This window comes from Chanos chanos, chromosome 6, assembly GCF_902362185.1.
Source record: "Chanos chanos chromosome 6, fChaCha1.1, whole genome shotgun sequence".
Lineage (NCBI taxonomy): Eukaryota > Metazoa > Chordata > Actinopteri > Gonorynchiformes > Chanidae > Chanos > Chanos chanos.
Genome location: NC_044500.1, coordinates 29,330,691 through 29,355,276, shown reverse-complemented (window position 1 = coordinate 29,355,276; position 24,586 = coordinate 29,330,691). Strand labels below are relative to the sequence as shown.

General features: G+C 41.6%; 1 protein-coding gene across 3 annotated transcripts in view; it reads left to right on the top strand.

The window, feature by feature from the left end:
• LOC115814173 (LIM domain and actin-binding protein 1-like) overlaps window positions 1-4,006 on the top strand; it is a 30,127-nt gene extending 26,121 nt beyond the window's left edge. For all 3 annotated transcript variants that reach the window (XM_030776901.1, XM_030776899.1, XM_030776902.1), the window contains 2 exons: window positions 817-950; window positions 1,175-4,006. In XM_030776901.1, the coding sequence (XP_030632761.1) occupies window positions 817-950; window positions 1,175-2,330 (1,290 nt within the window). In that variant the 3' untranslated portion in view covers window positions 2,331-4,006. The remainder of the gene's footprint in view (window positions 1-816; window positions 951-1,174) is intronic.
• Window positions 4,007-24,586: the final 20,580 nt, after the last annotated feature.

Here is a 24,586-nt window from a genome sequence, read left to right as displayed (position 1 = left end):
AAGGCAAGAAATCACATAGCCTGCCATCACTGTAACACAACACAGTTGAGAAGTGTTCACGTTTGAGCCTCTCTCTCTTTTTAATTGTTGTCTGTGAGCTTCTATAAAGCCTGCTGGTTCTCATTATAAAAATTCTCAGTGTTGTAACAGTAATTAACCTTGATCCATGTCTCAAACTATGCAATGTTGGGTCCTTGAATTTAAGTAAATTGGGCCTGGAAAGTCCTTGAATTTGATGTTTAAGAAGGTGTGGGAACCCTCTACAATAGAGACCATGTTTATTTTACCAGTACAAATGCCTGAAAAGTTTCCTGTCTGGTTGTTTTACAAACATTATCCAAAGACGGTATCTTCTTTTTGTGTTTAAAAGCAAATCTGGGTTTTTGTGTTTGTGTCCATCTCTACTTCCCTGTTATATGTCTATGGTTTTCTACAGGGTAGCTATCTCATGTGTAACTATTGTCCTATCCAACTAGACAGAGTTTTTTTTAATCAGTATAGTCCCACTGTGCTAAGTTAATGTGTTTCTCATTGATTAGTTCTTTCTCTGTCATGCTAATGTCCCTCCACAGTGGCCGTTTGTCTTCAAAAGAGAGGTCTTTGACATCTTATAGTCAATTGTTTCTGTCTCTCCCAGTTGATTTGACAGATAGATTATGTAAAGTAAGTCCTCAGCCCTTCAGACAGTCTGCTGTTTATATAGTTTACAATGCTAGGAACTTAAGTCGATTGTGAAGTTGATTGTGAAGCTGACTGTGTTAATGCTCTGTAATTTCACTCACTCTTTTCCTGACCACTATTTCTTTGCTCTGGCAGAAGTTCCGTCTGCCTGTCAGGGAGACTTGTGTTGCGTGCCTTAAAACCGTTTACCCGCTGGAGAAGCTGGTGGCCAACAATCAGATTTTTCATAACTCGTGCTTCCGCTGCACCCACTGCAATGCAAAACTCAGGTAATGCTTCTTAAATAAAAAAACTAATGAATTGAGAAATGTGTTTAGAATTATTCCTTTGAGGTAGATATGAAGGAATGTTATTTAGTATTTGACTGGATTATAACAGATATAGCATGTCATTGTCTGAGAGTATGAAAAGTTATGTAAGTTGACACAGACTGAACCAATCTAACCAAACTCTCATTTCAACGTATGTGTATCTGCTGCCCTCTGTTGGTTAGTTTGGGGAGTTACGCCTCTCTCCATGGGAATGTCTACTGTAAACCCCACTTCAGTCAGCTCTTCAAGTCAAAGGGCAATTATGATGAGGGCTTTGGCCACAGACCTCACAAGGAGCTGTGGACGCCCCGTACTGACGATGAGCAGATGGAGGAGACAGAGCATCCTAAGGATTCGGCAGCAGAACCTGGTTTAGCGAGGCCTGTTAGTGAGGCGGTCTCAGAGAAGGAGCCCAGCCCCACAGTGGAGGACTCTCCCCTGGCCAAAGTGACCGAAGTCGCTGCCACTCTGGAGACTCGAGCTCAGATGACAAGCCCTGCTGAGAAGCCTGCGGTTGTCTCCATGGAGACCCGGAGGCTTAAGATCGCCTGGCCTCCATCTCTTGATACCGAGGGCGGATCCAGGGGTCCTGGCTCAGCTGCGGAGGGGAGAACGGGTGTGGCTAAGCCCTTCCGGCCAAAGTGGCCTCCAGAGGAGGAAGTGACACCCATTCAGCAGAGCACAGAGAGAGCAGAGCTCAAGAGCCTGAGACGTAGCTCCTCCCTGAAGGAGCGAAGCCGTCCCTTCTCTGTCGCTCCCAGTCTGGTCACTGCAAATCCCGCGGCACGAGAGCCGCGGCGGCCCCTCAGGCGTAACTTCGAGCGGCGGGGCTCGCTAGAGGAGCTCCATTCCTCGAACCAGTCACAAAATGACAAGCAAAATGCAAAGGAGAGACAGAGAGAAGAGGAGGTGAAGGAGACAGAGAGAATGAAGGCAGAGGAGCAGAAAAAGAAAGAGGTGATCATCACAGACCAGAAAGCCTCATCAGGTGGCAGCAGCACAGAGGAAGAGGTTGAGAGAGTTCCGAGCATAAAGGAGGTGGAAAAAATGCCCCGCTCCATTCTAAAGCAGCAAACCTCTGTCGAGGATGTAGAACCAAACAAAAACATGGAAAAGGAAGGGGAAGAAAATCCTGTGAAAAGCCACAGCGCCTCCAGCGAGGTCTCTGATTCTCAGCCTGCTGTGGGTAACAAGGACAACCGGACGTCCCAGGATGTGGGCTTCTGGGAGGAAGAGGAGGCCGAGGAAGAGTTGACAGTGGAGGAGATGATTAAGAGGAATCGTCACTATGAGGAAGAGGAGGATGACGAAGAAGAACAAGAGGAAGCGTTTGTCTGATAGAAAAAAATCTCTCTTGATTACTTTGGTGGTTGGACATCTTGATGTAGTTTTAAATTGCAAACACATAGCACAGGGAACTTATATGGTTGGAGGAGTGCAAAAGTCAAAGTATCAGGGACCATTCACATGGTTCTCTGCATTGTAATTGTTTGCTAATGAAGTCTTGTGGACAACATCCAGCAGAACCTGCTGTTTTGGGACTTAAAATTGTGCCACCCTTCCATTCGGTATCCCTCAATAGCACACTTTTTGCTTTCTCATTTCTCTCTCTCTCTCTCTCTCTCTCTCTCTCTCTCTCTCTCTCTCTCTCTCTTTCACCTTTTCACTCTGACATTATCTGCTAGATTTAGACTGGAGATAAATGATAAGTTTCTACTCAAAAACAAATGACGGAAACTAATTTAACTCCGGTAATCTGGGTCTTTTATTTTTATTTCTATGTTTATGTGCTTATGTGCTGGGACCAAACCAAGTGGGTACTGTTTGTTTCATGTTTTTTGTTTGAATGTTTATCATTTCTTTTTAATCATTGTCAGTACTGGATCTGTAGAATTATTTAGCATCAAAACAAAAAAATTCAGAAGCACAATGTCATGTACAAGAATATTTTAATGTGGATTTTATGAAGCCTGCTGTAAGTAATAGGCAAGAAATGGATGGAAAGATTACGTTGTTTGTCACTAAACGTTCCTGTAAAAGTTTTTTGGTTTCTTTTCTCTGTTTTCCCCCTTTATCATGATTCTGTCATAAAATTTTGTGTAAAAATATTTTCATAACATGTCTTTATATTTAAATGTGAAAATTCTAAATGTTGAGAACTGGAAAAGGGTGTTTTTCTAGCAAAAGACCTTCTCTTAGCAAGAGAAAAAAGGATAAACACATCAAAGTGAATCAAAGTGAATGTGGACAGTGAAAATAAAGTCAAGGCACCAGTCTGCGTATCAGCTGCAGTTCTTCACCCCTGCCATCACCAATCTGGAAAATGTGAAAAGTGAACTTAAAGGAATAAGTTTTTACAACACTAAAATTTTGGTTAGGGTGCCAAAAAAACCCATGGAAAATACTGCAAAATGCATTTAAATCCTTGTTATACTTGTGAAACGACAGCCGTCAGTTCAGTGCTTGCTGGAATTCCCTGAGGTGAAGAAGTGTGAGAGTAATGTCCACTACTGCATGACTAGCACAGCAAAAACAAATGAGACCTCACCTCTAAACCATACTTGAACTATCAGAATGAAATTGTTCAGAGCATTGAGAAGGGAAACCTTTATTTTGTGCTAGGGTACGAACTGCAAGCTAAAAAACAGACAAAACCTGTAGCCAAGTATCCACTCTGTTATTAGAAAGCAGGCTGATGGCCAGCGATGACATATGAGCAAATAGAGGTTTTAACCAAAGCCATACTGTGGTCTCTGTCCAGTACGCTGCCTTGCAAGTATGATTATATGTTGCCCAGAACTTTTTTTTGTGTGTGTTTGTTCAACAATATTGTGCCTGTGAACAATACAGATAGGAATTGTTCTGATGATGAACTTTTGTAACTGGAACAGTGCACAATAAGAGTTATTTACAGCTGAGAAATATGTTTATAATTCACTGAGGAGGGATATGTATGTTATTGAAGTTTTAAATTTTAAGCGGACCAAAGTGTAACACAATGTTTAATAAATGTTCAGTGCTCTACAAGACATAAATTGTTTTTGTCTATGAAGAATTGAACTGAAGAATTGAATTGAACCAACTGAAGAACTGATTTTTAATTATTTAAATGTAGGTGACCTTTAAGCTTTTCAAAATTATATGACACATAGCGTACTGTCCATTTTTTCCATACAGATTTTCGCCTGCCAGGCAAGAGCAGCACTTGATAATATACTAAACAATAATGTGTTTAACTGTTGATTTTGAGGTTCAGCAGATGCAGTTCTTGTAGTAATTTTTTTAAGCAATAGTTTTCAATAGTACTTGATGGTTTCTAAATGTAGTAACACATTCACTAGTCTTAAAACACCATTATGTTACTCAAGGAACCACTGTAGCAGACACAGAGTAAACCTGATCTAGGAGAATAACGGATAGATTTGAGTTTTGTCTGTAGATACATTTAATCCATGTTTGTAAGATTACTTATAGTCAGTATTTGGGGACTTTTAATTATGTAATGTCATTAAATTTTAAATAATTTTTCTTGAGAATAAACCTATATTCATCATGAAGTATATATGTCTTGACACAAGGGGGCGATCATGCGATGGTATAAAGCTGCTATGCGGTTTTACACCTTGAAACATAAACCATTCCTTATCAGTTTTCATCCGTTTCTTCGGGTCAAGCATCATTTTCTCTTCTTTGCACAAAGGGGGGCAAATGAGGACAGAAAAAGGGATAATAACTCATGGAGTGAGTTATTAGCGGAAGATGTGTTTCCAAAATGTAGTAGTTTCTGGATTTGGAATACTTTCTGGATTTGTTTCTGAGTGCTCAAATGAAAAGTAAGAGAACTGACGTCTAATTTATGCGCACCTCTGATGCCAAGATGCAGTCAGCATGTACACATAAACAGTTTACACAGCTGAACTTTGAATTACATGCCCCTGTTTTTAACCAATGAACTGAGATAGCTTACTCCGCACTCTTGAAATGAAATATTTCAAACATACAGAGGAATTACACGGTTTGGGCAAGATTTATGACGTTCCAATGGCAGAAACAAAAATTCTTTATGCCCATTATTGGTCAAGACTCGGACATTCAACTAATCACGACGTGTTTGCAATGTGTGGAATTCAGTCCTCTGCCATCAAGAGGTCAAAGCAATCTTTCTAAAATCAGCTTTTAGAAGAATTACTCAGCGGAAGCACCCAAATTGCTTAAGTCTATTAGTTTGTTACCATTAGTTAAGATCAAATCACGCAGACTGTCACGGGTTCAGTCCGGGTCGAATGTGGAGCCACTTACAAACGTAGGCAAAACATTTGGTGATTTATTGACTGATTGTTGGATGGATTGATTGATTGGTTTAAACACAGTAGTGTTCAGCACACTATAAAATACTGTCAATAAGCCTAAGTGTCTACAGCAACAGGTGCACACTAACAACTGCAGTGCAGGTAAAAGATTTTGCTGTTGGGAGAAATGATGCTTGTTTATCAACCATCATGCAGTTTGCCATGTGTTGATCTGTCAAAAGGATGAGTAAGAATCTGTAAGGTTTAAACGAGAGTTTTGAGTGAAACATTAAATACTGAGAAAAATGATGTTTCAGTGTGATTGCATACCAGTCTTGATCCTATTTACTGTCAACACCATCCACCACAAAGTGTACTTTTTTTGGTGTGCTTTTGTGTTACCTCCTTTCGGATGTGATAAGCTGCACTGTTGCTTTTCATTGTAATTTTTACACAATGCTACCTGCAGTCATTTTTATACTGTTCACCTCCATCTCTCGTGCTTGAGGCTCACTGGATGGATGGAGATTTTCCTCTACCAACAGCAGTGATAATATCCGGGTGGATCTGAGGTCTAACCTTATGCAGAAGTGAGGCAGCCATCACACATTTTACAGCTAAACTTTTGTATGTAGCCTAAGAAGTAATCCTGGAGCTCCACTTATAAATATATGAACAAAACTCACCATAAATCATGCAATGAAGAGTTGTGGTCTGTAAAGTTGTAATGTGTGTGTGTGTGTGTGTGTGTGTGTGTGTCAGTGTGTGAATATCTGTTTAAATGTGTTCACTGCACACCTTTGATTTTGCCTAACCCATACACATTTTGTGAACCTCTGCAGTGTTCTCAAATGGCTTCACTTTTCTAGGCTACATTATGGTTTTTTAAGCATATGCCATTTTCAGTTATATTGAGAGACAGAATAAATTTAATTATATACATATATTTACTATGAAATTTAGATAACATCTTTAACAGAGGCCCCAGTCACTTTACTGAGAATGTGTGCACACATTTAACATTAAAAGCCTTCGTAGACACTGTTTTAAGAAAAATAAGCCCCTGTTGAGAAGGACTGATGAGATGTGGAAATGCGTAATGGTCTCCTCAGCTGAACATTATATTTAACTGTCCTTCCCATCCTCAGGGGCAGTCCATGACTTGGCTTAATCTGTTACCGGAAAACCACCCATATAGGTTATCTGTTGATGCGATGGTTAAACCCAAACAGTGAGATTAATAGTACCTCCAAGTTTCAAAGGGCATTTGTTAACTGATGTGTATAGGAAGGGAGAGCAGAGATGTCCTTTTATAAAACAACTAATGAGCCTTTGGAGTACGAAGGGATAGTTAGGTGTGGTTCATCATATCAAAACTGTGTGAGCACTGTTTGATTACTTGTGCGAATAGGGTCCATTATTTCACACAACAACAGAAGAGCCAGAAACAGATAACCATGAGCCATTGGCATGGGCAATGGAGCTCACAAACTATCAGATTTGGGTGTGTGTGCATGTAGTGATAAGAATAACTTCAATCAACAGGGCTTATCTGAAGAACAACATTTTAATGGTGACATGCTTGAAAGTCATGAAAAAATTATACTGGATGTGAACTCTCTAGCTCCGTCTTTGTGTGGTACGATCAGACTTGATTCGCTGTCATGTAGTTAACTGAAAGTTAACAATCAAAAATGGGTTTTCTCTGGAAATCCTCTTTTTCCTTGTTGGGGATAAAATAATTCTGGGTTCAACCAAAATGCTCTTGAAGCAACCATCCGCGCTTATTTTCCCAATCCATAAAATCACCTGATGCAAGAAATGATCTGTCAGCCTCACGAGTACGGTTTATTGAAATCTTCGGCCCAGTGCCTTCCAGGAATAGATGTGTGATTGTAATGGTTTGCTGCCGTTGTTTTCAGTTGTGAGTCAGATCCCCAGGGTTTGACATCACCGGGGCTTTAGATCATTAGCTTGTATGCTGGTATTCTGGAGATAAACAACTGCAACCAGAAAAAGCTCATTTTTAAAGAACGTAACTCAACCATTAACTCTTTATACGATGTGGGAGGTGATGCACCATTACACGGAACCCATTATGTACTTATCTTCAGGGTGAAGATAGTGTAGATACAAGAGGAAGAGAGAACAAAAATAACACGTAATAATCACACAGGAATGTTTCTCTGTCAGTCTCCAAACACCCCTATCCAGACTTGAGGTAATATCATTTGCGAGAGCTTGAGGTTTAAGGTGTTGAACATTTCAATTTGTAAAACATGGACACTTTGGTGAAGGGGACGGGGGAGGGGTTGGTCTGAGTAAAGAAGATGCCTTGGATAATTCCAAATACTGAAAGCTGGCTCTCATAGTGATACATTTGAACTTTAGAATTTAAAATGACATTACACGTCATACAGATTTTTTAAACAATAGCTTAATGTCATTACCTTGGCAATAAATTGTAGTATAATTGCTTTGCTGGCACAGGATAGTGTTCTTTCAGTCGTCAAGGATGGCATTAGATTTATGAGGACCAAACCACAGGCTGAAACAGTTTACCTGAAACTGATCCATGATGTCACAGGGGCTCTGTTCTTTTTTTTTTCCCCCAGTGCTGCCGTAGGTACAATGTTCTGGCAAGAACTACGGTACAGCGCCAAACAAAGAGCTTAACAGAACCTAATGGAAATTTCTGGGATCCATGTTGGAGTTATGGATAAACATTGCATGATCATTTATACTGTTACGCGAGCTCTGTCATTGACAACACATTCCTTGTAGTTGTCCACAACAGAAAATAAAATATTTTGGAGTTGGAAATTATTGTTGTGAAATACCAGAAGGATTGCTTTATGTTTACCATAGACCTCCTTTCAACACTGTCTAACTGTTCGTGTGTTTTGAAAACTTCAATGTGCAAGGTATCCCCAAGAATGGAGATACCATCAAACTCTGATATACTGCGCAATATTTGTGGAATTATGTGGTTTAGTGATCAAATGCATGAGAACCTGGAGGTGTTTGGATTTCAATGTTATCGACCAAATCTGCTTTAAAAGAGAGAGATCTGATGAAGAAGAGCTAGACAGAACAATATTACAACAGATGACAAGGTGCTATTCTTCGCTAAAACTGTCTGACGGGCACATGCTAGCTAGCTGACAAAGGACCTCTTATATTTATGTTTAAAGTTTCAGATGACTGGAATAGATGAAGGGCATTGAGAGTTACCCAAAAAAGATTCTTGCATGTGTATTCTGTTTGTGAGACTTGACCCTCCTGGCTGCAATCAGGAAGACAATTTTTTCATCCAGTTTTGTATTCCTCACAGAAAGAAGAGATGAGGTTATCACCAGGGTTGAACACCAAACTAGAACACACATGGGTGTTTGTTTGAGAAAGTAATGACACATCCATTACATTACATTAGTGCCACCTTTCCTCTTTCCTTGCTCACTCATGTAAAACAAGCTTATTGGTACTGATAGCTTTAGTCACACACTTGAGGATTGTTTTTCCGTATGTCCAAGCTGCCATGTTCCCTCAGTGCCTTCGACTTGACTCAAGTTTTTTAGCACTCTTCATACTATCCCCTTGTTATTTTGGGACTCCAGCCGGGCCTGGTTATTCACTATGGACAAAGCCTTTTCTGGTTTTTGATCCAGCTATGTCAGTGTACTGTATTCTTGCCACTACTTCCTTCAGGGCTGTACAGCCTGATCTTTACAGACCACAGTTCCCTTGTGAACAGCAACAAGTCTTCTCATCTTTGCTGTCCTGCAGCATCTTGGCTTGGCATTTGGTTACTGGAAACTCCTCTGCCAATGAAGTTATAGGAAGCTCCAGCTGTGCTGCTGAGCACAATAGACCAAAAGCTGGTTGAAAAATGAGACATCTCCTGATGGAGTTGTTCATTTTTCACTCCAGTACCTGTGCTGTTACCTAGGGTATATTGTAGATAAGCAAAGACAACAGGAGTGCTGGAAGACCAGCACGTTCTTGACACCTGCCAGGTAGGCAACTCCCCTCCAAAAAGCAGGTATGTGCCAACAGGGGCATGTGCCAGCTTGTAAATATCCTTTACACTTTGCCTCTAATTGAAGTCTTCTCTGTTATGCTTCCCCAAACTCATGACTAGTTCCTTACTGGCAGTGGTGATGGTGTCTCTTGTGTCTTCTTCTAGAATGTATTCTGCTTTGTATCCCCTTTGTTCTTTGTTATGAGGCTTGTTTTTTCAAGGCAGCATAACAACCAGAGGCAATGCTGCCAAGATTCTCCTGGACAACAGGGATGGGTGGCACAGTACAGACAGGTGACCACAGGCCAATGACAGACCTATTGATAAAGTTAGCTATTCATTCTGTCTCTCAAATAGCAAGTCACACATCTCCCCACGTAGTCTTGAGAGGTTGCCTCATATGCATGAGCTGATTGGCTTCCCACATATCTGCACTTGTGCCTTATCAGCCCATGGGGAAACGGTGGCCCTGCCCCTAGCCTGTCTCAGTAGACATCCAATTCTGGAATACTGTACTCTTGTATAGCATGCATGCATCTATGTTCAGTGTCCAGTTTATTAGGTACAACCATCTGGTTCAAGGTTGAATCATCTGCCTCCAGAACAAAATTTTTCAGATCATAAGCTCTACTAAGGTGATGGAAATGTTCCACTGGTATGTTGGTCCATGTTGATGCAATGGAATGACACAGTTACTGCAGATAAAATGGTGGTTCATTCATGCTGTGAACAATTTGTTACATCTCATCATCAAAATATACCATGCTGAGTTGAGCCCTAGTGACTGTGAAGGAGATTCAAGTGATGTGAACTCACTGTTATTTTCTTAGGACCATTTCAAGACAATATGTGATTTAGGATGTGGGGCATTGTTTTCCTGGAAACGCCCCTTTGATGAATGGTCAAGTGTCATGAGCCAATGCATCTGGTCAGTGACAAAGTTCAGGTATGCTGAGACATTGAAATGTTGCTTACTTGGTATCAAGGGAGTTCAAATATAACAAGAAAATATCTCCACAAAATTACACCCCCATCACCTTGTACTGCTGAAACTAGGGAAGAGGGGTCCATGGATTCACCCTGATTACACCAAATCCTGACTCTGCCATCGGCATACCAACAGGACCATCCATTTTTCCCTGTCCTCAGTTGTTCAGTGCTGGAGGTGGCATGACCTCTCACATCTCGTCTTTCAATCAGATCTCGTTTTTAATTGACAGAAGAGGACTATGATGTTGCCCAGAAGGTGTGTTCCAGTATCCTGAACATTCTCTAAACGATGTAAATATGTCCTGGGCTACGGTCGAATAGTCAAAAAAATGACGTCCTATGTGCGTTCCTAACCGCTTTTCCTTGACTGTCATGGAAAACATCATGAGGTCAAGGAAAGATGTGAAGGAGAATTCATAAGGACTTAGGAAAAGACAACCGCGGTGCTGAGAATCCGACTGCACTTAGACTGGGCTACATAATTATGTGACGGTGGATGTTACTGACCAGCTCTTATCATGGCTGCCACTTAGATACTCTTGGGTCATTTCAGTCAGTTAGGAACCTTCCTAAGCAGAGCTCTTTGATGAAATTTCCTGTATCAGCATCTACATGGAAGAGAAGATGGAGGAGTGGAGCAGTGCAGCTGTTCCATCTTAAGAGCCCTGGATGAACACATTGCCATAGTTACATCAATGCCAGATTCCCTTCCACAACACTGCCATCAGTCCTGTTTGGAGTTTTATGTGGTGCACTTGAAGAACAGGAGCCTTTGAAAAAAAAAAACTCTGCCTCATGAAATGGCTGTGAGACCTAAAATTGACATTAGCAGATAGTTATGTCTGAAATGTCAAAAAATGTCCCACAGGGTCCCAAAGAGTGTCCTACAGGTGATGTAGCTTGAGAGATTTTTTAGGGTTTTGGTGGAACACATTTTTATTAACTGAATGTACAAAGATGGATTGCACTCTATTCAAAGGCACATGATAAAAACTGAATATAACTTGGATAATTGTTTGATATTCTCACATGTATCAGTTTTATATACTATGCACTTGAACAATTTTTGAAAAGCACAAGATAAAACCAAAGTGCAGAGTTTTGCGCGCATTGTGATTGAGAGAAATATAGCTAAATAGGTGTGTGTGTGAGTGTGTATGTGTGTTAGAAAGAGAGAAAGAGTTGTGTGGAGTGAAGTGTATGTGTGTGACCAAACTCTGTGTGTGTATGTGTGTGTGTGTTTGAGAGAGAGAGAGAGAGAGACAGACAGACAGACAGACAGACAGAGACTAGAGACAACATTTGATATGAGCAATACATTCCCCTCTATTTCAAGGTTGTGAAATCTGCAGGCCAATCAAATAAACTGGAATAGTCAAGGAGAGGGGATGGTGATTTCCGAGAAGTGGATCCCATTTTCCATCAGGACATCTGGAATGAGCTACAGAGAAAGTCTTCTGACAGTGATGTGAAATAAGATAAGAAGCCCTTCCTGGGATCATTCTAAGGCCCATGAAATAGCTCAATCTTTGAGCAAAAGTAAAATGACAGCGCTGTCCAGTTGATTGAGATAATCTCAGAGACAATATTGAAGGAAAGAGTTGCCAGTTTAAGAACTGCTCATTATTTGACCAAAAACGATTATCCATTTCATGACCATGACAGTCTCATTGAGCCACAGAGGCTTAATGAGTTAGATTTACACTTTGTGCTCAAGCAACAGCTGCACTAAATGGAGCATATTGCAAGTGAAATGAGAAAGACCATTGTAAATAAGATAATATCATCAGCAGCAAATGATCTGTCCTTATTGATGAGCCTTTGTCCAAAAAGCAGTAATAACTGTGACTCTTTGAGCTGCTGTTAAAGGAAAATTGCCAGAGTTTAGCGAGTGGGTGTCAGAGTGGGCGGCTCATAGAAATTTACAATCAGAAGGCTAAAGGGAACAAAGTTGACCTTACTAACCTCTCTAAGAAATGCGGGGTTCACAGAGGAATTGTTAGAAGTCCACTGGGTATCCTTTGTATGTCATGGGAAAATTTTGTGTGAAACTTAAAGAAATGTTTCTCAGTTTAGTAACATGACATTGTCTGAATCATTGAGTGGAGTCAGCTGTGTCAGATTCCAGTGAAGCGATCAGTTCTGTAAACCATTTCAAAATACTGATGACATTGGATACTAATGCCAATGGCGGACGCTGGCGCATGTTGGCTGCCGCTCCGTCTCTGAGATTTAATGTTTTATAACTTCATCGATGAAATCGACGCTTGTATTTTTTCGGAGTTTACTCTCTTACCTGGACTAACACTTTTAATCAGTTTATGTGGACTACTATCTCCAGTTTAACTCATCATTTTACCTGCCAATGAAGTTCCCTCTACTGCAAACTCCAGGACTTTGGGACTGACTCACAGCTTGCAATTCGTCGCCCTGCTACCGGAGCGGTCCTGGTCTGCCACATCGCTAGCTACTACGAGCCCAACCGGTTATCCTGCCAGGATCTTCCCGTTCTGGTGTGGTCCGTTTGCCGGGCTCGAGTCGTTTTTCTCCGCTAGCCACCATCGCACCGGCTGACCTCCATTTCCCGGGTAGGAGTGCAAAGCTAACTGGTAGCCCCTCCACGCTACTTCTCCTACCCACCGGACTACTGCTGTCCTGCGACTAACAAGCTGTGGATTTCCCGTGTTTACTGCGGAGCTTCCCCTCTCCTGGATGTCCTTCTCCTGGATTGAAGCTAATCGCCAGTTTATGCTAGCGCTCTCCAGCTGGACCATGCCATTACTCTACTCCACCTCTGATCTTCACAACCTCAACAACCACCTGCGTCCGGATTGTATGGACGTTCTCAGGAAGACTGGAATACTTCGCCGCGGCCATTCTCTACACAGAGGATCTGGCCGCATGTTTACATATCACGCTTCACCTCCGTATTCCATTCCATCCCTATGGTCCTGCCGTGCACCAACTTCCGCATTACGTCATCACAACAAACAACATGTGAATCTGGCCAATCTTCGTCCCCTTCCCCGGTCCTCACAATCAACTACAAAGCAACGCCACCTGAAAATGGTTTTGCTGAACATTCGTTCGCTCAACAAAAAAAGCCTTATCCTGCATGAATTTATAATTGACAACAATCTGGATTTCCTCTGTCTCACTGAAACCTGGCACAAACCCCTGGACTATTTATCACTAAACCAAACAACACCAACAGGATTCACTTACATTGACCAACCCCGCACTGATGGGCGGGGAGGTGGTGTCGCTGCTGTATTCCGGGAGGACATCAGAACAACCACCATTTCCACTCCTGTTGCTCGCTCTTTTGAACACATTGCCTGCAAACTCTCAGGCCCCACTCCTCTGGTCACTGCCGTTATTTACCGTCCCCCCAAGCCAAATGCCTCCTTTCTGTCTGACTTCTCTGAGTTTCTGACCCAGTTATGTGCCATCTCACCTTCTATTCTCCTCCTGGGTGACTTTAATGTCCACATAGATGACACTGACTGTAAATTCGCTACAGAATTCCTGGAGCTATTACATTGCTTCAACTTCACACAACATATCAACTTCCCCACTCACAGCCATGGTCACATTTTGGATTTGGTCTGCTCCACTGGACTCTCAATTCATCACCTCTCTAGCCTCAACCTTGATGTCTCAGACCACCTGGCAGTCATTTTGGACATCGACATCCCTATCCCCATTCCAAAAAACAAACGAAATATATCCTTCAGAAACCTCAAATCTGTCTCTCCCTCGGCTCTATCTGCTCTTCTTTCTAGTAAACTGTCCATCTCCTCTCCCCTTCTGTCTGATAATCCCTCTGATCTCGTTAATTATTACAACGACATACTCTCCTCCTGTCTTGATCAGATGGCTCCTGTTAAAACCAAAACCGTTTCATTCACACACTCAGCTCCCTGGTACACTCGTGAACTCCACCAAATGAAAACCCACAAGCGCCAACTCGAGAGACTCTACAAGAAAACCGGCCTCACAGTGCATCTTCAGGGTTATTCAGACTACCTCCAAAAATACAAAGAAGCTCTCACCACGGCTTGGTCCACCTATTACTCAGACCTCATACACTCTGGCTCCAACAACCCCAAGGCTCTCTTCTCCACGATAAACAATCTTCTCAAGCCCACTGACAACACTCTCAAAACCTTTACCGTCAATAAGTGTAACTCCTTCCTTTCATTTTTCCAAACTGAAATCGATACCATTTACAATAATCTGACCACCTCCCCTGTCCTCCTCAGTTCCCAAAGTGCGTCTCTCCGATTCACCACTCAGCCCCTGTCTCAGTTCTCCTCCATTTCCCCAATGGAACTGGCTAACATCATGGCGGGAATGAAAAACTCCAACTGCATTCTGGATCCCGTCCCACCCAAATTCATCAAGGACTGTCTCCCGGTTCTCTCCTCACTCATCACATTGATCATAAACGCCTCCCTCAGTTCTGGTTCAGTCCCCCAAATGCTCAAACTGGCTGCTGTCACCCCCATTCTCAAAAAACCTGGACTCAACCCTGACATCATGTGCAATTTTCGTCCCATCTCCAATCTCCCCTTTCTCTCAAAAATACTGGAACGTGTTGTCGCCTCCCAAATCAAAGCCCACCTCAGCTCAAACGACTTATTCGAACCATTTCAGTCTGGTTTCCGTTCACAGTACAGCACAGAATCGGCTCTGCTCAAAGTCACCAATGACCTACTCCTCTCCTCAGACTCTGGCCACCTCAGCATTCTCATCCTCCTCGACCTCACCGCCGCTTTTGACACCATCAACCATAGAATCCTTCTTTCCCGCCTGGAATCCCACATCAACATCACTGGCACTGCCCTCTCCTGGTTAAAGTCATATCTCACAAATAGACAACAGTTCATCAATATTAACAACTGCACCTCCTCCGTAGCCCCTCTGTCCCAAGGTGTCCCCCAGGGTTCAGTGCTTGGTCCTCTCCTTTTCATCCTCTACATGCTCCCCCTTGGCAACATCATCCGTCAGCACAGTCTCCACTTCCATTGCTATGCTGATGATGTCCAGCTCTACATTTCCACCAAATCCATCACCACTGCAACTTACTCTACCCTAACTAACTGTATCACTGAGGTTAAATCCTGGATGCAAGCCAATTTCCTCAAACTAAACTGGGAAAAATCTGATATGATCATCATCGGCCCCAAATCCCTCACAAAAAATGCCCACAATGTCTGCCTCACCATCAATAACTCCACATTGTCTCCCTCCCCACACATCCGCAACCTCGGAGTCATTTTTGACAGCAACCTCTCTTTTGAACACCATGTTAACCACATCACCAGAACTGCTTTCTTCCACCTAAAGAACATAGCACGTCTTCGTTCATCACTCTCCTTTTCTGCTGCAGAAACTTTGATCCATGCTTTCATTACATCCAGGATTGACTACTGTAACAGCATTCTTCATGGCTCATCAACCAAAGTCCTAAATAAACTTCAATACATCCAGAACTCTGCTGCTCGCCTGCTCACCCACTCCCGTTCCCGTGATCACATCACCCCGGTCCTTCAGAAACTCCACTGGCTTCCTGTCCCTCAACGGATCCAATTCAAAGTTCTCCTTTTCGCCTTCAAAGCCCTCCACAACCAGGCCCCCTCCTATCTCTCCGACCTGCTCCATCTCCATGCTCCTTCACGAAGTCTCCGTTCGTCTGATGCGAACCTCCTGGCAGTACCATGCAGGACCAAGCACCGGACCTGGGGCGATAGAGCCTTCTCCACTGCTGCCCCCTCCCTCTGGAACTCTCTCCCCCAACACATCCGAGACTGCACTGAACTATCAGCATTCAAATCCCTCCTTAAAACCCACCTCTTTCGAACTGCTTTTAATCTATGATTATACTGCATTTTATACCCTTTTATTGCACTGATTTTACAACTTTTTAAGTCAAATGCCTCTGACACTTAATTCTTATTTTATTGTTTTCTTATTTTTCTCTTATTTTTCTTATGATTATGTTTCTTTTACTGATTATTTTATGCCTGTCAAGCGACTTTGAGTATCATGAAAAGCGCTCTACAAATAAAATGTATTATTATTATTATTATTATTATTTGATGTATATGTTGCACAATCATTCGATGGACTGGCGACCTGTCCAGGTTGTTTCCCTGCCCTTCACCCAATGAATGCTGGGATAGGCTCCAGCAACCCCTGCAACCTTAATCAGGATAAGCCGCTTAGAAAATGAAAGAATGAATGAGTGAATGATGAATGTTGCACAGCCTATACAGCCAGTCAAACAAAACCAACGAGAGTTACTGGAAGCTGCTACAGAGGTGAGGAGTCAGGTCCTCCATAGTGTCAGAGTACTAGGTGTCCATTGGGTAGTTTTAGAACAGTGGGGGCAGTTTGGACAGCAGCCCTTTTGAGCAGCACCACCTGGCCAACAGGATCTGGTCCTTTTACAACCTGAGGGAGTGTCATTTCTGCAGGACGAGCAATTTGATCTCATTGAACCAGACATGGAAGTAGAGGTACATTTTCATGCCATTGTGCTCTCCAGATGACTGCAACTTCAGATCTCGTCTTCTACAGATTCTCTTCATGGAGAGAACTTGTGAGACCCACACGTTGTCTCTTACATATTGTCCAGTCCAATAAGGCGGCAAACAAACAGCACAGAAATTGCAGATCCTGACACTATTGCTCCTTGCTTTACACAGTGAAGGAACTGGTCCATACAGAGGAAGTGGTTAACAAATGTGTACAAAGAGAAGTATATCAGGCAGAGTTCATTTGTATCAGTAGAGGACGGGATGTCCAAAGGAACAGTCCTGACTCCATACCTGGATGACAAAGGCCTTTTGAGGACCAGATGTTAAGTTAAGCATGCAACATGACACTTCAAAGGAAAGCTCACTCTGATTATTCCAGGCTGCAGCCATGTCTTAAAACAACTTGTGGTGTATCAGCAGTATCTTTCACAAGGTGTATGACAGGCAGGAAACTTTAGGAAGAGCTATTGAGCAGAAGATGATCACTTAACCCATTGCTCATCTGAGCTCAGAACCACATTTCATGTACATTGGTCTAGATCTTTTTGGCCCCTGGACCATCATTACCAGCCAATGATTCTCTCTCTCTCTTTTCACTTTCATAAGCACCTGCATGAGTGCCACATCAGACTGATAGAATCTAGGGATGCACCAAGCTTTATTAATGCCTTGAGAAGATTATTTGCCCTGTGTGGACCTGCCAAGCAAATTAGATCAGATTGTGGAATAATTTTCACTAGTATGCACAAAAAGCTGGAGTTCCTGCTGACTAATCCCAGCACACCTAGTATCAAGAAACACTTGGGAGAGGAAGGTTGTTCTTGGATCTTCAACCCACCTTAGGTGTCCCATAAGGAAAGGTGTTTCCAGGCGCATCTTTGACCCAGTGCTGCTCCAGATTAGACCCTCTCATGTTACACACAAGGTGTTGTCTGTGTCAGTGCCAGTAATAACAGCTATTGTCAGTGCTACACCATTAACCCCTATCTCTACAGATCTGGATTCACCTTTTCATACTGACACCATCCATGCTTGTCACCTAAAAGAGTTGCACTCATCTACCATGTCCTAGTCATTTTAAGGATGCAGATGTTACGCAGCACCTTGCCAGAACATTATGTATCTAATGGAGATGCGAATACCTTGCAACACTTCAGACCTGCAACAAATGGGAAGACAGTAGTCTGAACCTAGAGGAGGGTGACCTTGTCCTGCTTAAGGATAAGGAAGTCGGATCTAACCAGTATCTCATGGCTCTCATTAGCAGGTTGTCATCTTACTCACATATTTTTAATTTGAGATATGAGGGAAAATGTGATCATCACAGGTCTTTGTGTAGGTCCGAAAGGTAGTGAACCTGTCAGTGTCGATGTAAAGCTAACAAGACTCTTGGCTGACTTTTGAGAAGGTAACTCATTAGCCTAACTAACAAGCTATAACAAATAGGCATTGCACCAGCTAGCTCAGCTATTTAACTACATATATAAACTACTAGGTGTGCTAATTTGAATGACTGACAGAGAGAGGTGCCAGTTCAAGTTCAAGTTCAAGTTTATTTAGAGCCCAATATCACAGTTAAAAAAAAAAAAAAGATAAATCAAGGATTTTGCTCATTTTTTAAAACTGAAACCGGGAGCTAACACAATAGGTCACAGTCTCTCTGAAAACAAACCTGGGCATTTGGGAGGGAATTTTGAAATAGCTTAGGAGTGGGAGGCACTCAGTAGTTACATCAGCAGCCAGTGACTGGTTCATGGGAACGTTGTTCCAGGAACAACAAGGGAATGTTGATCCAGGAACATGTCTTGCTTGGCAAAGTCATGTTCACCCCATGGATATAGTTATGCTCATGCTCACAAGTTTCCAGTCTCTTTTAGATGCCTGTTAGCTTTTGGCTTGCTGTTTCTTTGACCTTATTTCCTCTTTTCTGAAATAGTTTCCCTGCTCCAGATAACTGTTATCATGACTGTCATGATTTTTTTCTCTATCTCTCCTAGGGTTTCCACCTTTTACATGGAGAAATAAGGGACTGCCTTGGGGGAAAGCTGAGATATAAGGAATCGAGCAATTCCACTCTGTGTAGTCTGCTCTGCTTGGACATGGGTAGCACCTGCAGCGTGCTGTTTAAGGTCAGACATCCCTCCATGCAGCATTTTATTTTCCAATACAGGACGATCCCATATTATAAGGGACGGGTGGCAACCCTAATCTCTCCTGATTTGAGCACCTATTTAGTTTCTTAATCTACCTCTCTATCTTTGCGAGCACACCAGGTTATTTTACTTCTTTTAAGATCTTTTGTCATCTCTGTAGCTGCTCTATGCAGTCTTTCCCCCTGCCTGTGTACCATCTTTCTCCTCTTGGTTCTTCTCTTGGTTCCCCTTAGTGCACAAGCAATGTTGTGGTGACCACCCTGATTGACAAGGTCATGGACACTCTGGTTCATGTCTTAGCCTCACCCCTGTTTCAACTGGTTGGCCTATGCGTTGCCCCTTTGTTTGTGTTTGGAATTGCTTCATCTTTGCCAGATGGATCCTTAGCCCCCTTTCATTTTTTGTGGATCTTCATGCATGTTAATTGGACCCAAGAAAGTTCTTTTGGCTGTGCAGTCAATATTTGTACATAATCGTAACATGGCCTGTCCTTGATACATATGTCAAAAAACAATTTACTCAGTAGAAACACATGTATTCCTGCAAATGAGTGCAATTGTGAAGTTATAAATTGTAAATTACAGTGATGGAGATCAATTAAGAGCCTGTTGCTGCATGTTTGTATCCACTCTCTGATGTGGAATTTTCTCGTCTTTTGCTTTGATCAGTTTTGTGGAAATTTTGGAGTAATTTTCAAAACAGCACACACAGCCAGCAGAACAATTCACACAAACAAAAAATGTCTCTTGGGCAAACAAAACTTTAGGTCTGATACTTTAAATAAAACCACATGCACATATCACAGCTGAGTTATTTTTATCACTTGTATCACTTGAATACATTTATTATGTAGCAAAATTTGCAAAACTAGCATGCAGCCAAAAGAATAAAAACTTGGGCTGCTGACAAATATGAATTTTTATGTATATTACATTCCACAGTGATTTGATCACTTTGACAACCTGTGTCATTCTGATAGACACTCAATGGTGCATTTCTGAGACTCGGAGGAAACTGCTTTGATGAACTGCCATGTGATGCTCCAAGAGTTACAAGTCTGGCAACGAAAAACCCCATACATTTTACATTTAAGATCCATCCATTTGTTCTGACTTATGAATCATGTGGTTACGGATAGGTGTAGTGTTTCAAAAGAGAAAAATTTATAAATGCAAAAGAATACATGGTATTCTGAAAGGATTATGGCTCTTCACTGTAATTCAGAGAACTCAGCTGTAGTGCAATAGGCCTATGACACCATGCTCTGTTACACTGAGAGTCATATATGGGACTTGGGGCTCAGAGAAGAATGAATCTGAGTGCAGTAGCATTAACTGTTCACATTTATGCTCCTTCTACACATTGTTGCATTTTTAAAAAGGAGAAATGTATATGTGAGGCAGAGTACATGCTCGCACGTCAGTGCAAAAGCAATTTTATGTTTCCTACATAAGACAAATGAAAATACATTCAGAGTCTTCAAAAGCATGAAAGCATTGCATTCCTGCAAGTAAATTGTTCTTTTTGTGTGGGAACTTCTATACTTAGGCAACAGTTACCCTGAACACTATTTCAAGGTAACTGTAAAGCAAACACCACAGAGTGAAAAGATAAAAGAACACTAAGCCAATCATTAGATGTAATACATGACCAAAAATGTTTGTACTAGTCTAAGCCATTAATAATTGTCATCCAGTCTATACAAATACACAATTCCTGAATATCTATATCATGGGGTGTTGCCCTAAAGTTACCAGCATATTCCACATTACGTATGGAAATGCAGCAATCACTAAGGAACGACTTGTACAAAACAAACTGAAGGAGCCTTTGTTATGAGCAAATGTCTGATACTGTAAATCCAACTTTATGAGAGCTGGAAAAAATAATTAAGATAATGTTACTAATAAACAGATGAAAATTATACTTCAGCCAAAACACATCCACCTCTTGCTAACAGAGATTAATTACACATACTTACAGTAGGTGTCCCATTCCTATCTGAGAAGGAGGGGTTATGTAATTATATAATTATTGTAAGTGCATGTTTACATAATTTGTTGACTTTGAGAGTAAAAATGTAAGTTTAGCTCCATTGCATATTTTAAAACACACACTTTGATGAAAATTGCTTCCCCCTCCATTTTCAATGCGGAGGAAAAACACTAAAAGCACATATACTTGGTCTTCACAAACACACTGTATCATAGGCCAGATGACACAGGTGAATCCTCCTATGCAATGTTCAGCTTTCTTTTTTTTTTTTTCGCAGGCTCATGCACAGACAACAATGAATCCTCTTTGTAGGACCAAATTGGCCCCTTTATGGTGGGCAAACCACAAACGCTTGCATGCACAGACTTGAGCTCGCTAAGAAATGTAATGTGAGGGAATTCTTTCAGGACAGGAGGAAAAAAATAACAGTTAAATGAATGGAACTAAATAAAGTATTGTGGTGTTACAGACTGTGAATATTATCAGATATGGATACTATTGAAAATCACATAGGGAATGGTATGTTTATTTTAGGTTGTGGGTGTCATGTCTTTTAATTAAAAGTGTAAACAAAGCGAATCTGATTCAAAAGTTTTTTTCACCATCCACTGGTGTCTGGAGTCCACAGTCAAACTGAGTGGTTTATGGTTTTCCAGTCGGTATATTCTCTCTGGCATAAATAATCAAATGGTGTTCTGGTAAAACAGTTTTTTTTTAAATGTGATGAACACCGTTTGTTAATGTATAGCCTTTGCTCGTCAAATTCATCAGACAGCAAAGAATCACTAGGCAGTTTTTTGTATGAAATGTTTTGATTAAGCAGCTTGTCTTTCTCTTTTGTTGAGTCAACAGAAACCGGTGGGTTCTGTTATTACTTAGTTATGAGAAGTTTGCTATATGAATATACAGTAATGACTTTTTCAAAGACTGTTACACCACATTTTACTGGGATTCTCTAGTGGCGTAACTCCACTAATATGATAATACGTTGCATACATAGTCACCCAGACATGTTAACGTTTTATGGTCACTCTGACTGCGAAAGGGCAGTGACCAGATTTAGTTACTCAGTCGGAGAAGATTGTGGAGGTGGTTTAAGTGGCTGTTTCTCATTAGTTTCGTGTAGAAAGGGGAACAAATTGTGTTTACTTAAAGAGAATGACCCATGTATTCCACTCCTCTTCATGCCCAATAGACAGCTAAGAGAGCATTAAGTTACTATCAAGTATCTGCTTCCAAATGGTCTTTTTTCATAAAAGCATTACATCACCTCCTCAACAACAAACGAACTTTCTTGAACCCGAGACGGTTCAGTCAGATACATGGAAAATTGTTCATGTAAAACCTAACAGCAAACATGGAATATTCTGTATAAATAGGCCTATTTTGGCCAAAGATTCATTATCCTTTTTTCCTGCTATTTTATATTACCCGTTTAACATATTCCCCTTAACATGTTTATTTATTGCTATTCATACAAAGTTTTTGAGGTCTAGATATTCCAAAAGGGGAAAATGAAGGAGTGAAGTAGGAAGAAATTAATATACATGGTCTGTATATGTGTTCATGTGTTCCTTTTTGAGGTCATGTACTTTATTTGACCCCAGTTCCAGTGACTGACTAGGAGAAAAGCTTTCACATATCATAAATAAAATGTGAGGAAAGATTAATTGTTATTTTTCTTATGTGATGACCTGTCAGCACCTACTTTTTCTTTTCCACTCCTTATGGAGCAATTACTCTCTCTCTCTCTCTCTCTCTCTCTCTCTCTCTCTCTCTCTCCCTATGTCTGTCTGTCTTACTCTCTTTGTCTCTGTCTCTTTCTGTCTGTCTAGCCATTTCACTCCTTTGTTTGACTGATGTCTCAGAGTTACATTAAAAGAGAACCTTGTTGTTATCCCACATTTTCAGTTTTATTTTGCTTTTCACTTTCTGCCCGCACTCGGCCGTCATGTCAGGACAGTCATTTCTAACCACACCTTTCTCTCCTCCTTAGGCCAAGTAATGGAAGGGTACTTGACTTACAATGTCAGGCCTTCCCAGAAACACTCAGCACCATCGGGCAACCGTGACGACAGATCCCTAAATTTTCCTCTGTGATGGTAACCGCAGCTGAGAGGTATAGGCTTGGCTGAGGCTTGTTTTGTTGACCTGCTGTCTCGGCAACTTGTGTGTCAGAAGGCCAAGCAGTCTGCGATTATCATTTTCAATGGGATTTTTCTAGCCTTCATTTAAGAGTGTGGGTTCATTACAGAGACGCTGTACGCCCTGAAGGCAGAGAACTGTATGAGCCAGCCCCTGTTGTAGGATTAGGAGCCCTGAGCTTGACCCTTATGAGATTATGTTGTAGTTTCAAAGACTTTAAAAGCAATAAAGCTTAAAGTCATACTGGTTTTAGCTTGTGTTCTATTAATATGTCATCTTAACAGAAACCTTCAACCTGAGTCTTAACAGACTGAAAAAGGAAATATATCATTATGTCATAAGTGTGTGTGTTTATGCTTGCTGTCCTTCTAAAGCTACATGCAGGTGCCGTACTGCTTCTGAGGAGTTCCAAAAATCTGTCTTCTGGTAAAACTGGTCAGTCAGACCCAAGAGCATAAGGTACTCCCCAGTAAATTTAGAGAATAAATAAGCAATGGGGGGAAAAAACCCAAGAGTGGGACCAGATGTGCTGTGAGTTTTAGGTGATCTTGCAGTAAACTTCGCAATCTCTAAAGTGACCCCCCCCCCCCCCCCCCCCCGCCCCTCTCCTTTAAGCTCCCGATGTACTAAAGCCAAGTAAAGCTCAGAAGGTAAAGACAAGCATTCACATTTTGTGATGCATGTGAAATGCGGCTGGCAAATCCTTTCAGCGCAACAGGCTTCATGGTATTATCAAGCAGCATATTGTAGCGCTGGTTGCTATGGTGACTCAGCAAGACAGAGTGACAGAGGAGGGATATTGTTCTCTGAAGCAGTTCATTAAACTCTAACGTGTGTTAAACACAACCTATAGTGTTAAAAACATCACTTTACTGAGAACAATTTTAAAACAACAACACATTACAGGAGGGTACTTAACTTATTTACACACTACATACTGTGGTGTGTGCCTGGAAGAGCCCTGCTCTCCCCAGGGCTGCTACAGTCATGGAGGAGAGTGACAGTCAATCTATACCAATCACAGCTCTGTAGGCACATCTGTAGGAAGAGATGCTACACAACACCCTACAAGAGAAGGACCCTTGCCACGTTGCTCACCAGAGCAAATGCATCTAAACTGCAAGCATCTCATTCAGAGATCAGAGATAGAACAGTGCAAACTGGCTGCCACATAACTTCACTCTGTTGACAGTGGTGGACAGACAGCAGTCGCCTCTTGTCCTAATGTCGGGCTGCTCAGGTAGAGGTCCCTGTGTCACATTTGGCCCTGGAATAGAATTTTACTGGTGCTTTAACTGGTTCTTGCTGATTAATTAAAAGAAAAGTCATTTCAGATTTTTGTTAGGCACTTATTAGGCTCATTCATTAATAAAAATACTAATGAAAAAAAAGCTGCTATGGACTATCACTTTCTCTCATCTCCAGCATGTTCTGTCAGCATATAGATTAGCTCGCT